The sequence below is a fragment of the Lagenorhynchus albirostris genome, chromosome 3 (assembly GCF_949774975.1).
Source record: "Lagenorhynchus albirostris chromosome 3, mLagAlb1.1, whole genome shotgun sequence".
In the NCBI taxonomy this organism is placed as follows: domain Eukaryota; kingdom Metazoa; phylum Chordata; class Mammalia; order Artiodactyla; family Delphinidae; genus Lagenorhynchus; species Lagenorhynchus albirostris.
Genome location: NC_083097.1, coordinates 131918031 through 131933925, shown reverse-complemented (window position 1 = coordinate 131933925; position 15895 = coordinate 131918031). Strand labels below are relative to the sequence as shown.

Sequence of the window (15895 nt, the reverse complement as noted above, 5' to 3'; positions counted from 1 at the left end):
CAGGCATTTCCCACCGTAGCTCCAGCAGTGGAATATGAACCAGGCCATGCTAACCAGCAGATTCCATCATCCGGGTCATGATGACTCATTCAAGGATGGGCATATGGCCCAAGTCAGTCCAGTCAGAGTAAAAACAAGGACTTTGTTGGATTTATATTTGGAAGGTAAGCCCTCCTCCTGTTCACCAGCAGAGGTGATGACCAAATACAAGACTGGAAAACAGAGCTAAGAGATGGTAAGAGAAAGACAGAGACTGAATTTTGGTCACATTATTCGAGCCACTGAATCTAGCCTGAAGCTGGCTACCACTGAACTTTTCTACCACACAAGGCAATAAATCTCCCCGCCTCTGGCTTTGAGTTGGATTCACAGAAATCACAACCAAATGAGTCCTGACAGATAAACAAGTGCTATTCCATTTGCCAAGAAAGCACTCTCATGTGTTTTTTTCCCCCAATCCATACTCAAGACCTAGTTCAAATACTCCCTTCATTTACAAAGCTTTCAAAATTCTCTCTGGGATACCACCCTCCTACATCTAGAATCTGTAATTCTGGAGTCCCTTTGCTTCTATCCTTCTAAGAAGCTTGTTTTCTGCTTGGGCTCCCACATATTGGCATGTGTGTTTCATCTCCCTGATAAGATACCTCCCTGAAAGAGTAGGAACATTAACCACTTCATCTCTATATCTCCATGACTCCAATAACAGTAAAGATATCTTATATATAAATGTACATGTGCATTTGTGTGTGTGTGTGTGTGTGTGTATACACACACACACACACATATATTTAATGAATAAACACTACTAAGAACACCCTACTCTTTTCATCATAATTATCAATTACCAGGCTGCAGTACAGGGTTTCATCAAAAACTAATTCAAAAGGCTAAATGCATCAGACCACATTTAAATTTCTATAAATCTTATGTTAATTTAAATGGCTTTAGATTTAATTAAAAACGTTTTTCAATTGATAGTAATGTAACTTGGATAATTAACATCAAGTGGCATCTAGAGGACATATTTTACAAAACTAATCTAGAGTATAAAGAGACCTAATTAACAATCAGAATAACATTTTATAATTATGCTTTGTTTATAGGGGCTATAATGTCCAATTCATTGTTCAATGAAACTGGTCACTAATGAAGATCAAAATTATGTTTTCCCTGGCGTCTCCATGAAGATGCCTCTTAAATTCACTGGCTTTTATGTTGCCTACGTTTGCTGCTTTTTAAAGGCCACTGCTGACTGGTACTTAATACCTCTGTTCTGTAATTAAAGGTAAACTATACCATGCCTCATCTTGCATGCTAATTTTACACCTTTTTGGTTATTAAATGAACGGGCTTGGCTATAAACTTAAATTCTCTTGTGTAAGACCTAAATAGATACCTTTGTAATATGGAAAACCTAAGGTTGACAAAGACATTGATGCCCATGGGAAGAAAGACAGGGCCTGGTACCTGAATGAAAGCAAGGCCCTGAAGCCTAGGGGCATGGAGGCCCCGTGTGGAGAGTTAGGGAAGTAGGTGCTGGAGAGGTGGGGAGTGTGACAGGGCGATTGGTAAGTTCAGCTGCAAGTGATGAAGTGAAAGTGATGGAGAGACATCCACGCAGAAAAGTCCAGGTTTTTGGAAATGTGGAACTACAAATGAGAAGACCGTTCAAGGCAAATACAGATTTGAGGGTCGCCTGAAAAGGGCAACTATTGAAACTGTATGTAAGTATGGGATTTTCCATAGAAACGTGAAAAAAGAAAACTAAGGACTGACCCAGGGGCAAGTCCATATGTGGTGCCGGGAGTGAATCCACGTCCCTGAGTAAGTGAAAGAAGAGGTAGCGAAGGAAGTGGAGGAACAGTTACAGATGTGGGAAAACTGTGGGAAGAGCGGCGTCTCTAGAAGCCAGAAATGAGGGGAATAAGTGGACAACTGTGGTCCAGTTCTCTTTGCCGCTCAGTATGACGCAACGTGCTACGGAGTTCAGGGAAGTTGAAGCTCACTGTGACAGAGGTCATCAGGCACAGTGGGTAAGACCGCCTGGATTCAGATCCTGACTCTGCCAGTGTCCCTCTGTGGAACTGAGGACAAAGTTCACAGCACTCTGTGCCCCAGTTTGCCCCTCTATAAGAGAGATTGTGCTGTGGATCAAATGCATTTACTCATGGCAAGTGACCGGCATCTTGCACAGAATAAGCCCTCAGTGTGTGTTTGCTCTATTTATATTGTAGCTTTTCTGGAGCAAAGTGGAACAAGCCGAACCTGAACTCAAATGAGAGCTACCAGCAAAGTGGTGGCAAAATGGTTGAGCTGTGACTGTCTTAGGTCAGTGTTCTTTAGCCTAGCGGTCCCCAACCTTTTTGGCACCAGGAACCGGTTTCATGGAAGACAATTTTCCACGGACTGGGGAGGGGGGCGATAGTTCAGGGGGTAATGCGAGCGATGGGGCGCGGCAGATGAAGCTTGGCTCACTTGCCCGCCGCTCACTTCCTGCTCTACAGCCTGGTTCCTAATAGGCTGCGGACTGGTAGAGGTCCGCAGCCCAGGGGTTGGAGACCCCTGCTTTAGCCTACATCAGAATCACCTACAGCTTACTGGCCCTACTCCTGAGTTTCTGATCAATAGGTCTAGGGTGGAGCTTGAGAATTTGCATGTCGAACAAGTAGACCATAGCTGATGCTCCTAATTTGAGGACCATGCTCTGAGAACCACTGTCTTTGAGTGGAAGGAAAGACCCTACAATTTTGGGAATTCAACCCGGGCCTTCAATCCCTATCTTCAAAAGGTCTTTTCTCTTCTGACCCTAGCTGTGTTCAGGAAATCTACCAGTCCAAACTTAACTGATATCTGAACACTCCTACAAGTCCTAAGCCAATTTCTGAGTACCTTCTTCTATGAACATACGAGGGCTAGGTACAATTTTAGAATTAGATGGGTTCCCTGAAGTCCAAGTGGAACAGCAAAAACCATCACCGACACAGCAGTCAGCACGTAGAGTGCTGACCTCGTACCAATCACTGTGCTGATAATCGGTACATATACTGTACCATCTACTTCTCCGAACTCCTGAGAGAGTCAGGCATTATTACACCATGTCACAGAGTAGAAGGAAGCCTAGAAAGGGAAAGTGACATATCCCAAGGCACTGGCTGACAAATGACAGAAACCGGGATTAAACCTGTTCTCTCGACCACGCAACTACACAGCTCTTGCCTGCTCTTTTTACCCCAGGAAACATGTGCATTATGAAACGTCAGCAACTGCTGTCTGCCTACATGAGTCCTCCATATCTTTTCCAGGATAAAAGTTTCCAGATAATCGAACTGTTCTTTATGAGGTATGGCTACTAGTCCTGTAGCCAGACTATTCAATGTCCTTGGAGTGTGCCCAAGGGAGTCATTATCCTGAAAACTGAATAGGTGGGTGTGGTTATCCAGAGAGGAGTATAAACAATTGTTCTGATCCCATGGGTTAAGCACCTGTTTCCAAGAGACATTATCTCCTTAGGGTTATTATTATCTTCTACTGCATGTTCTTACTCAGCTATCAACTAAAATTACTGATTTATTTACAGATGTTTCTTCCTGTATTCATTCATTCTTACTTCCATTCTTTATTGTATTCCTCTCTCTTTGTTTTATACGTGTAGAAACTAAAGCTTAAAGACAAAAATAGACTTGGACAGGGTCACTCAGATTGTAAATGCTTGAGCAAAGATTCAAACCCAGCTATGTTAGATTCCACCACGAAATATGCAACCAGATTCCAACCTCCCAAGAGTTTGAGCAGTCTGATGACTCAAAAAGACAAACTTCTCATTAAGCTGAAAATGAAATTGCCTAAACTTCTCCTTCGACACCATATGGCTGAATCCCAGATGACAGGAAGCTCATTTCTGCAACACACTAGGCTCATTTCACTGAGTAGGTAGATGTGAGATTTGTGGGGTGGTCATTTCCTCTTCTTTTCAGCATTGGTAGCAGCAGTGGTATTTATTATGATGCTTCCTTTCTACATTTTTACACAAGAAAGCAAATGCTTCTGATGATGGATAGAGACAGATTTTATCCTAAATCCTTCTGTAAGTGAAATATCACAAGCACAAGAAACAACAGCAGCAAAATTATCCACCTGCCTTCAAGTGACCAAATGCTACAATCGTCTTCCAATCCTTAGTTTATGTCACGATAGGGGAGGGGGGGAAGTTCTTAAATGATACCATCATAGAGTTTTGTACACTGGGATGAAACCACAGTGTTTGGACATCTAAAATATCTGTATCTTTGCAAAGTCAGATTGTAAAGCAGTGAGGTGACTCACGAAGCCCCAAAGACTGATGGGAAGTGCCAAACACCATTTGTATAAAATGATCTCGGCATGAGATACCATCACTTTTTCCCCTGGGCAGTTATTTTAGAACTGGTAGAGCAAAAGACTCTTGACTAAGAGGATAGCTTAACGTTTCTGCATTTTTTTCCCCCTAAAACTTAGAACTAACATAGAAAGTGCCATTTCTATGAATAATAGAGAAAAACATTCATTGTGAGAGTTGGCAAAGGTCTTAGAACTACATTTACGTGTAGCCATGTGCACGAAGGGTGGAGTCCATAGGCTAGGATTTGAACATCAGTCCCACCACTTACTGGTACTTGATCTTGGCAAGTTTCTTCACCTTTTCAGGCCTTAGTGTACTCATCTAAAAATGGGACCAATTTGAGGAGGCAGCAAAGTATAGTGCTTTAATGTGAAGCAGTCTGTATTCAAATACCTGGCTGGGAATCCTGGCTCTCACCCTTTACTATGGCTCACCTCTCCCTATAGCTCAGTTCCGTCATCTGTAAAATGGGGATGATAAAAACAGTGCCTGCCTCACAAGGTGTTGGTGAGGTCTAAATGCAATAATGCACCTAAAGCATCCTACTTGGATCATGGCAAGTGGTCAGTAGGCTTTACCTTTTTTTCTTTTAAAGACTATCTACTTAAGGGGTTTTAAAAATAAGTTCTAAGAGGTCTCCCAAGGACAGAGTGAGGGGGGAGAAAGAAGCTATACAGCTTAACCTTTATGCCTTAAAAGCCCCATCCACAACCCAGAGCCGTGCTGTTCTTTTTTTTTTTTTCGGTACGCAGGCCTCTCACTGGTGTGGCCTCTCCCGTTGCGGAGCACAGGCTCCGGATGCGCAGGCTCAGCGGCCACGGCTCACGGGCCCAGCTGCTCCATGGCATGTGGGATCTTCCTGGACCGGGGCACGAACCCGTGTCCCCTGCATCAGCAGGAGGACTCTCAACCGCTGCGCCACCAGGGAAGCCCAGTGCTGTTCTTTGATACATTTTATTGATTGGGGTTTGGTATGAAATTTTATTTTGAAAAGTTTCTGTTGCTAAGTTTTAAAAAATTGTTTGAAACTTCTGCTCTAGACAGCTCTCATTTTACAGATAGGAAAAAGCAAGGCCCTGAAAGACAAAGGAATTGTTCCATCCCAGTGAGCACCTGACCGGCGATTAGACCGCCCCTGGCTCGCTGCCTCTGCACCCGGCCCTCCCATGCCATTGAGCTCTGTCAGGATGGCCACTGCCATCTTCTGACTGTGCTGAGCCTGCTGCTGGTCAGAACGACGCTGAAGTTTTGACACTGACAGAGGAAAGCATAATGGGGCCAGTAAGAGTGATAGGGGAGTCAGGGGTAAATACAGGTGGGAGAGTAGAGGGTGAGTGTGTGTGTGGGGTGTGTGTGCGTGTGCGTGCATGTTCACGTGTGTTATTACGTTAGGCACTCAAGATCCACTAAGTATGAGAGGCTGGTGGAGTAGCTAGATATAAAGGAAGACCTAGAACTCAGGCAAGATGCCAGGCCTGGGGATGGAAACTTAGGGGTCATCTAGCAAGCAAGTTAGATATGAATGTGTATTATGTCAGATAGAGAGACAGACAGGCCAGACAAGCTGATGGACTGAGGGTGGAGGTGATGAACAGAAGGAAGACAGCACTAATAGAGAAGAAAGAAGATGCAGGGTGCAACTAATAATGTACACAGCAAATAATAAGTTCAAGTACAAATAACATAATAATTTAAGTTAATAACATCTAGCACTTAGTGAACACTTCCTATTTTTAGCCAACTTACGAACCACTTTCCATAGATTATTTCATTCAATCCTTCCAGTCTCAGAAGGTAGATACTTCTATTACCCCCATTTTATAGATGAGCAAAACATAGATGTAGAGAGGTTAGCTAACTTGCTTTAGGTCACACAGCTATTAAAGGACAGAGATAGCATTAAAAATATAGTGGGTTAATTCCGGAGTCTGAGCTTTTAACTGGTACTCACAGAGAGCAAGAGAAGGAAAAGCAGGATTAGTATTAATAGTAGCAAGAGTATTAACAGCAGCAGCACTGAATGAGTACTGTTTTGTGCTCGGCACTGTGATAAGTGTGTATAACATGATCTAACACAATCTGATTGAGCCCTAGGGAGAACTAGAGGAGGTAGGTGTTCTTAGCCCAATCGAGCAGAAAAGGAAACTGGTTCAGTGATGTTGGTAATTTGTCTAAAATCACACAGCTAGTAGGTGACAGAGCCGGATGAAAAGCTAGGTTAGCTCCAGTACCAGAACTCTTAAACCACCCTGCTAGGCCATTTCGGTGTACAGCCAAATTCAATGATTCCAATAGTGGAACCAACAGAGAAATTCCCGTTTTTACAAATAAATCCTTGGGTCCTTACAAAAGAACTTCTAATTCAGTTAAGTCAGGCTTGGATCCGTGAACCTGACCTTTTCAGAAGTTCCCTACATGATTCTTAATTGACAACCAGGTTTAGTAATCACTATAACAACGTATACAAGTCTTGACTGCTTGCTGCAGGACTGCCAACCTGTGAGGATTAGCACATTTCTTGGTATGAGCACACATCCCCACCCGAAGCTTGATGATGGCGGACGTGCCACAAAGACTCATGATTTGAGAAACTTTTAAGGTGGGGCCTGGGAGGTTCATCATCCTTGCTTTGAGAGAGTAAAATTACCTTTACAGGTAATTAGCCAAAATCACTCTTATAGACACCATTTAACTTTTCCTCTAAAATGTACACAGTAGCATTAAACCAGTTCAATGACTGAAGTTTACTTACCTAAAACTCTTAATCTCTCAGCTCCTACTACCACTTCATTGCTATCTGCAGAGAAGAGCAATTTTCCAGAAACCGTCTTCACCTCGAACTTTTTGCCATAAGCTTCTACAGCTTTTGGCCCTAGAAGGGGGAGAGAGGGAATACGTTAGTTCCGTTGCTTTCAATTATAAAGAGCTTTTCGCAGAACAGATACATCTGACAAGATTGTATTGGACTTTAATGTAAATGGGTTGGTTTTCAGAAGCTAGCTGTGACAATTAGCCTAGCCTCATGACTCTAACCATATCTTGTCAATTACTTTTAATCATACGCTCTCCAGGTAGGATTTTAAAAACCATTCTGTCCTTCCTCCAAACTAATGCTTGAGTGAGATTTCCCTCAGCTAACCAGCAAATTACTTTCAAATACTTGTAGATTTTGGCTTGCGTTTATGAAAGCACAAAATACTCACCACCTCTTGAAGGACCGGCGTAGCTTTGGCCAGCCCTAACTGCTGGAAAGGGCACCTTTAAATTCAGCTGAAATCTGCCTCACTCTTTCTACCCCTGACCCGCTGGCTGCATCTGACACCAGACAAGTATATAAGTCATTTCTTGACAGAAGAGGCTATAATATCTTGTAATTAATTGCCTTGAAAGTTACTGAATCTTTCATGATAGAATTTCATTCAATAAAAAATCAATTTTAGAGGTTTTATCATATCACAACAGATACTCTTCTTGAAGCTGAGGCTATAGTAGCGGCAAAAGGAAGACAAAGTCCCTGATCCCTTAGCACTAACCTGCTGATAGAGACAGACAGACAGACATTTAAACATGTGTTAATAAATCAACCAGAAAACTGCAGAGAGTTTTAGGTATTATGGAAAAAGTAGAACAGGTTAGTGTTAGAATTCTTAAAACAACAACAACAACATAGAGCTACCTAAATACCTGAAGTTCAGAAGGCTCCAAAAAGCTAGACCACAGAAGTGCATCAGAATAACCTGGGGGTGTCATCATTCTCAATGATAATAGCTGAGATCAAAAAGGAATTTATCTTTTGGACTGGAAATTCACATAGAAAAATATTTGAGGGTAGAGTCCAGAAAGCTTATATTTTTTCCAAAACTGCCCAGGAGATTCCGATATAACTGTCCCTCAGTATCTGTGGGGGATTAGGTCCAGGATACCCCTCGGATATCGAAATCCATGGATGTTCAAGTCCCTTACATAAAACGGTGTGATACTTGCATATAACTTATGCATATTCTCCTGTATACTTTATTTATTTTTATAAATTTAATTAATTAATTTATTTATTTTTGGCTGCATTGGGTCCTTGTTGATGCGCACGGGCTTTCTCTAGTTGTGGCGAGCGGGGGCTACTCTTCGTTGCGGCGTGCAGGCTTCTCATTGTGGTGGCTTCTCTTGTTGTGGAGCGCGGGCTCTAGGCGCTTGGGCTTCAGTAGTTGTGACACTCAGGCTCAGTAGTTGTGGCTCGCGGGGTCTAGAGTGCAGGCTCAGTAGTTGTGGCACACGGGCTTAGCTGCTCCGCAGCATGTGGGATCTTCCTGGACCAGGGCTCGAACCCGTGTCCCCTGCATTTGCAGGTGGATTCTTAACCACTGCGCCACCAGGGAAGCCCCTCCTGTATACTTTAAATTATCTAATTACTTATGATACCTAATACAATGTATGCTGTGTAAATAGTTGCAAATACAATATAAATACTATGTAAACAGTTGCCAGCATGGGACAAATTCAAGTTTTGCTTTTTGGATCTTTCTGGAATTTTTTCCCCCAAATGTTTCTACCTGTAGTTGGTTGAATACAGGAATGTGGAACTCGTGGATATGGAGGGCCGACTGTATAACATTTTTGTTTCCTTCTAGTTATTTTTCAAGACAGTGTCACTTATTAGTAAAAAGTAGTAGTGAAAGGGCCCTCAGTGCCTTCTAGGCAAAGATCACTAGGAACACACTTGGAGTTGAACAAGTTGGGTTTTTAACTCATTGCCGTGGGAGAGAACACACACCCGTGGGGAACCATAGGGCTTCTCAATAAGAAGAAAGAATTTATTACAGGATCTGGCCTTATAATAGGTTATTTGGAGGCAGGGTTTAAGGAAGCAAGGTTTCATTCTGGATTACATGCTGTCAGGTACTAGGAGTAATTTTACGATTAGCATCTTAGTAAATCTTATCTAGAGTAGGGAAGACCAGAGCAACGCCAAACTGTAATGGATAAACAAACAGTAGTCATTCATATTATAGGGGGAGAGGGGGAAGTCTGGTGATTCCTGTGGTTTGGATAAAAGTTTCTATTTTTCATCTATGTTCAGACATGATCAGGGTTGTGTTTGCTTTTTGTTTTTTCTCCATCCTTCATGGCCACGAGTGGCCTTGTCTGGTGTTGATGTTCTGTGAAATTATTTATGTCCACACAGAACACCAACGCTTGGCTGATAGAGCCCGGCCAGCCCCTGGATGTCTGGGGCCGCTTTCCTCTTTGGCAAGGCTATCACACTAAGAATCAGAAGACAAAAATTATGTCCCAACTCTCTCATTTTCTGGTAATGTGACTTTGGGCAAATCATTTGATCTTTCTGAACCTCATTTTCTGCATCTGCACAACTGTGCTACTACCATCGATTCTACCTATCGCATAGAAAGGTTAAAAGGACTGAATTATACTGTGTTTATAAAGAGAAATTTGTAGGCAGAAAAGAGTTGTGAAATGTAGGGGACTGATCTTGTGATTATCATCGCCATTGGGATCATAACCATCGCCATTTTTCTAATGTAATGGTCACAACACATTGAAATGAACAAATGGTGACCATCTCTGAGTGAACTTCCCTCATTCGCATCATCATGTCAATTCAGCAAAACTGATCTCTTGCCAGTACATCCACACTGGCCCTCTGACAAAAAGCAGCACACTGGAAAGGCTCTTTAATGAGTGGGGGATGGAAACAGCAGACAGAGCACACATTTCCAAATGGTATGGGACCTGGACATTGTCTTCTTTGACTGCCTTCATGCTGTACGTGAGAACAAGTGAAAGCAAAGCCAAGGGCTCCCTCAAGGTCACCAAGCGAGCTAATGGCAGATCTGCATCTGGAACTGTGCCCTAGGAATCATTCCATAGCAGAAAAGGGATGTTTATTTGTCTAGAAAGGAAAAGGATGCTGGGGCAATTAGGAGAGGAACTTTTGGAGGATGAAAGGAATTAGGAAGCTGGAGACAAGGAAGAGAGAAATCCTGAAAGAAGAGACAGGTGCAGTGAGGGCTTGGTATTAGGTTGCTTAGGGAGGGCTAAGATGTAGCTGTCTTCCTGGTCACAAGAAACCTTCAGTAAAATCTGTATTACTTGGCAATGCTTTGAGGTTGTTACCTTTTCTTTTTAGGGGGGAGACTGGAGATCAGGAGGTCTAGTGCTAATGAATGAATGAACGAATGAGGGAATGAATGAATGATCTCAGGATGGCCATGGGGTGAGCACAATTTGCCCGCTCTGGATCTAGTCAGATATGGCGGTATGACTTGTAGACACAAATGCTTGGACTTTGCTTCCATGGACTTGGGCAATACCATGAGACACACCCCTGAGGCATCAAGAACACTGGTCTGTGTGTAAACTAAGTTTACTCTGAACTTACGAATGGTGTGTGAGATACAGGAGCGTGTACTGAAGAGACTGCAGCCATCAGAGAACACAAGACACCATTAAGTTATCTTGCTTTTCAAGGCTTCTGAGAATACAACATGGACGGAACCATTTGGGTATATAAGGCTCAGTAGTTGGTAGTTTTAGCCAAAACCCCACAGAGCAACTGCTGGCTCCATGGTGCAGATGGCTTGTCCTTTTGTTGATTTCACCTGGAGCTGCCAAAGCTCCTTGGACACGATGAAATCTTTAAAAAAAAAAAACGATTCTGCAAAGAAATGTAAATGGAGCTGGAGACCTGCGTTTGCTCAGGAGGTCTCTTGGTGAGCTCACTTCCTCTCCAGGATGGAAAAGATCGTTATTTGTAACCTGAAACTAATCTTCAATTAATCCCTTTCTGTGCACAGTAGTGTACGTGTGAAGCACCTCCTTATTTAATCTCCATCAGGATGCACTGGCCATCTCCCAGTCCTGCCAATGCCATGAATCTGGGAGCTAGAAGGACCTGGGGGCCGTGCAGTCTAATTTCTTTCCTCAACTCCCTTGATCCTGGGGACTTTCCCCACTCTGGCTAGATGTCATATAAGACTTCTACAACTTTCCTCCTTGCAGGTCAGAGGGTTCCCTGTTTGGACCTACTACTGAGATGATAGTAAATCAGCAGCAGCATGAGTCAGGTATGGCTGTGTCGCCTGGCCTGGGAACTTAACCATCATTTAAAACATTGTTTCCTGTGAAAAGATTACCTGAATCGCTAACACTGGAATTTCTTCTGGGCTTCTGAGACATGATCATTAGGTAATAAGCAGGAGAACTCTCGAATCCTCAGGACTGCCATAGTAAACCCGGCCGCTTAGGCAAAATGATTTGCTGTCAGGTAAGTCCACCACTAAGTGTACCGGGCCTTAGGATACTTTCTCCTGGAACTGCTCTGTGCTTTCCACCATGTGCATCAATGTAAAAGGAGAACCCTGAAGGGAAACTTTAGGGGTGATCGTGCATGGGTGTATGTACTGGGAATTCTATTTGAACGTATGGACTATCTTCTCTAGAAGGCATCTTGAAAGGCTGCTGCCGGCTGGTGTTAGGATGGCTTTCTGCCCATCTCGTTTAATATTAGCTACCTTGTGCCTTACTTTAAGAGGTAGGGATGGGGTCTCAGCTCCAGGGGCCTGCCCTGGTCAGGGGAGACAGAAAGAAGATGGGGAAACAGAGAGGCAGTAGAGAGGAGAGAACAACAGAAGAGGAAAAGGAGAGAGAGAAAGAGGAAAGAGGCGAGAGAGAAGGGGGAGGCAGAGGGAGACAAAGGGAGATGGAGAGAGGGGGAAGGAAGAGGGGGTGGAGGAGAAAAGGGGGAGTCGGAAGAGAGAAGCAAAAGGAGGAGGTGGGGGGAGAAGGAGGGGGACAGAAAGACTCTTTTCCTGAGTAACAGTCATTCGTCCGGTTCCAGCTTTATCAAAACAAAATCTCTCAAGTCAGCCAAATCTCCCACTGCAAATAGATGGCAAATGATCAAGTGATCAGGCGAAATAAGTCCCTTTTGAACGCGGGAATCTGGGAGCTGGAGGTCGGATTTATTTCCCTCCTGGAGGCAATTTTCACGCACACTGCTTAAATCATTGCTTACTGAAGCTGTTTATTTAATTATTTAGCATCGTGACTGCGGGCCACATGTTAGAGCAGCGAGGCCGCTGAGCTGGGCGCGCGCTGGAAGAGCAATTTTATGGATTACGGGCTCTGCCACAGCTGTTCCTCCAGTGGGAGCCAGTCCAGGTCACCCACCAGCTGTGGCTCTCCAGACGTACACATCTGGTGGCGGGAGAGTGAGGCTCTTTCCCCAGCGAGACTCTGGGCACAAAGGCATCTGCCTCCCCTTGGCATTGGGATTCGTGGGGCTCCAGATGTTTTAGTGCCAGTAATGTTTCAGGACATTTGGGCAACTGGCTTCTCGAAATGTCCATCTGTAGACATTTCTTTCAGCCCTGAAGCCAAACAAATGGCATCTTCTGTCTGCAAGTGTAACAATGCCGTTCAGACATAGCCCCCCTTTCCCCTTCTGCCGTGGAGGTGCATGACAGCTCCTATTTACCGCTGCTCATAGCCTACAGAGCGGGCACCGGTCATACCACCCAGCATGTTACTGCGACCGTGAGGCCCATGTTCATCATTAGAGTCATTATGGTGAATAACCAACTCTTGTTTAAATTTCAGCACTGTGCAGCTTAAACCCCACTGGGTGCTTTCCACGGCTGTTAGGAGCAGATCTGCGCTATGAAAAGGAACTACACAAACATATTCAGTCGGGGTACATCTGCATCTCGCAATTGAGCTAGGTTCAAAGTCAGCACGTACGGCAAATATGGCATGGATTCAAACTATCATTACAAATCCCTTTTACAACCCATAAAGTATGATGTGCATGGTTCTGTGTATACTGTGCTCTCTTCCCGTTAATACAACACAGCCAGCTTTTCCTCTGGCACTGGAGCAGAGAGCTTTCCTGTGGTTGAGCAGCTGGTGTTTAGGGGCCATGCTACATGAAAAATAGTTTATTCTTCTTCCCCACCCCCTAAACGAGTATCATCAGATCTGCATAAGTTAAATGTGTGTATAGGATGAGACTCTGCCCTTGAGTAGCATCAGGGAACACATGCTTTGTTCTCTTTTCCGACACTGTAAATTGTGCGAGCAGACTTTCCCTTCTTTAGATACATCACATGGTGTTTCATTCAACCTTCCACTGTATGTTTTTTGAGCGCTTACCGTGGACCAGACACTGCTAAGTGCTTTCTTTTCTTACCTGTTATCAGCTGAGTTAGGACTTTAGTGTGTTCGTTGAGGATGTTCACTGTAACATTTCTGGCAGATTTGAAGTACAGGGCATTACCCTGTAATAAGAAAATTAGAGAAACATATGAAAATGGCAGCAGATTTGTTTTTTTCATGATAGGTTATTACAAGATATTGAGTATAGTTCTCTGTGCTATACAGTAGGTCTTACTGTTTATATATTTTATATATGGTGGCAGCAGATTTCTAAACAAAACTGTAACCCCCACTCCCCACGGGGCTGAGCTGATCTTAGCCAAGGTCTAACTGATGTATCTTTCTTTGAAAATTCTAAATGTTTAATGATCCCCACATACATGATAATTAATTGGCATTCAATCGGAATGGATTTTCCCCAAAGAGACACACAGATAGACAGACACATTCCAAAGAGATTTCATACACACACACACACACACGTTTGTTGAATCAAAGACAACAAGGACACAGAGCCCTTTAGATCTTACTGTAGATGTTAGTCAGCTCTGGTACACGGAATGATCAGGAGTGAATGATAATCTCCTACTCTCACCCTTTCTAGTTCACAATTTCTCCAAAGAACCATGCAGAGTTCTTAGTGGAGAGGAAAATGCTTGTGGAAAACACTCCAGGTTTCCCCCTCCGGCAGGTCCACTGGCTGTGACCATCCAGGTGCTCCTCAGAAAGATGGAAATCTTTTTGTAGAATGTTTGCCACGCATGGATACAAAACCCAGGAGGATCCAGCATCTCCAAGGTGGCCTCTGCCTCCCCTTTCTTCCTTTTCTTTCTCCAGATTTCTTTTCCTCCAGGCATCCTGTGCCTTCCACCCATCTCCCTTTAATCAAAAAGGGCACCTGGTCCCCCTTCCACATGGTGGCAGACATTTCTGAGAACGACTCAGAACACAGGCTGGCACACCTTTTCTATAAAGGGCCTGATAATAAATACTTTAGGTTTTGTGGGACATATCATCTGTGTGTTAACTATTCAAATCTTCTGCTTTAGTGCAAATGAGCCATAGACAATACGTAGACAAACAGCTAGGGCTGTATTCCAGTAAACCTTCCTTCGTGGATAATGACATTTTGATTTCATATCATTTTAAACTTAATATAATCTTACTTTGTCATAAAATATTACTCTTCCTCCCCCTGTCTTTCCCCCACCAAACATTTAGAAATGTAGAAATTATCTCAGTTCACCGGCCAGATGAGAACAGGCAGAGGGCTGGATGTAGCCCATAGGCCATATTCTGCCAGCCCCCAGCTTAGACATTCTTCCTTTCTTGGAGTAAACTAAAGCCATAAACAAAAGGACGAATCTCTGACAAAACATGTCAGTAACCAGATGGTTATTAGGAAGAAGAATGTAGGTAGTCATCCTTGTCTTTCCAAACCCTCGTTACCACATGGCATGTACCTGCCTGAAAATTCAGTTAAACCACTATGAATTGAGTCCCAAATACAGAAAAACCATTGCGCCACGAGTTGTCAGGAAAATGAAGATAGGAAAGACCCTCTTCACCTTCAAAGTCTTACATTCCAGTGGGGACAGTGACGCAGCACACACACCTACAATACCAGGCAGAGGACCGTAAGGGTGATAAGAGAGCAGCAGTGTGCGGGAACTTTCCCGAAGGGTACGACTGTTCCTGGCTTAAGGCTGTGGAGTGAGACGCAAAGGGGATGATCATGCTGAGCTGAACCTGGAACAGAATGTAGACAGGCTCTTCCGAAGATGGAATGAGAAAACGAGGACGGTTGTGGGCTGACTGTCTTATGTCTTTTTTCTTCGAAAACAGGTGATTCATGGGCCCAGCCCAGGGCCTGCAGACGGTGGAGTGGCAGAGCTGTGCTGACAGGCAGCTCGGGCCAAGGTCTGAGGTAGTTTTCACGAGCAGAGAAGACGGATGGGGCGGCCACCACCAAGGCGTTTTCCACACACTGATGGTCTAGAGCCGTGGTCCCTCTCACCCGAGGTTAACTGATAAAATGGATAACTGACCCGCTCAAGCCCTGAGAAACCAGTTAACCTTGGGTGAGAGCTCTTGTCCTACTGTTGAGGAGAGAGAGAACTTCTGCCACATCTGGGCAACCACTGATTCACTGTGCCCCTCCCCCACCCCCCCGTAGCTTGAAATTAAAATTTTGCCTGATGAATAAAGGTTTTTTAGTTCTGTTTTGTTTTTTGCTTATTACTTGGATCAGGGAAGAAGAAATACATTGAATCTAATATTGACGCAGTTTTTTTTTCCCCCCATCCCTTAGGAAACAGATATTAACCTAAAATAGTTTCCTTGCCA

At 43.8% G+C, this 15895-nt stretch overlaps 1 protein-coding gene across 3 annotated transcripts in view; it reads right to left on the bottom strand.

Moving 5' to 3' along the window:
* Positions 1–15895, bottom strand: part of SGCD (sarcoglycan delta) — a 413617-nt gene that overhangs the window by 136708 nt on the left and 261014 nt on the right. For all 3 annotated transcript variants that reach the window (XM_060144120.1, XM_060144121.1, XM_060144119.1), the window contains 2 exons: positions 13584–13671; positions 7134–7253 (listed from right to left, as the gene is read on the bottom strand). In XM_060144120.1, the coding sequence (XP_060000103.1) occupies positions 7134–7253; positions 13584–13671 (208 nt within the window). The remainder of the gene's footprint in view (positions 1–7133; positions 7254–13583; positions 13672–15895) is intronic.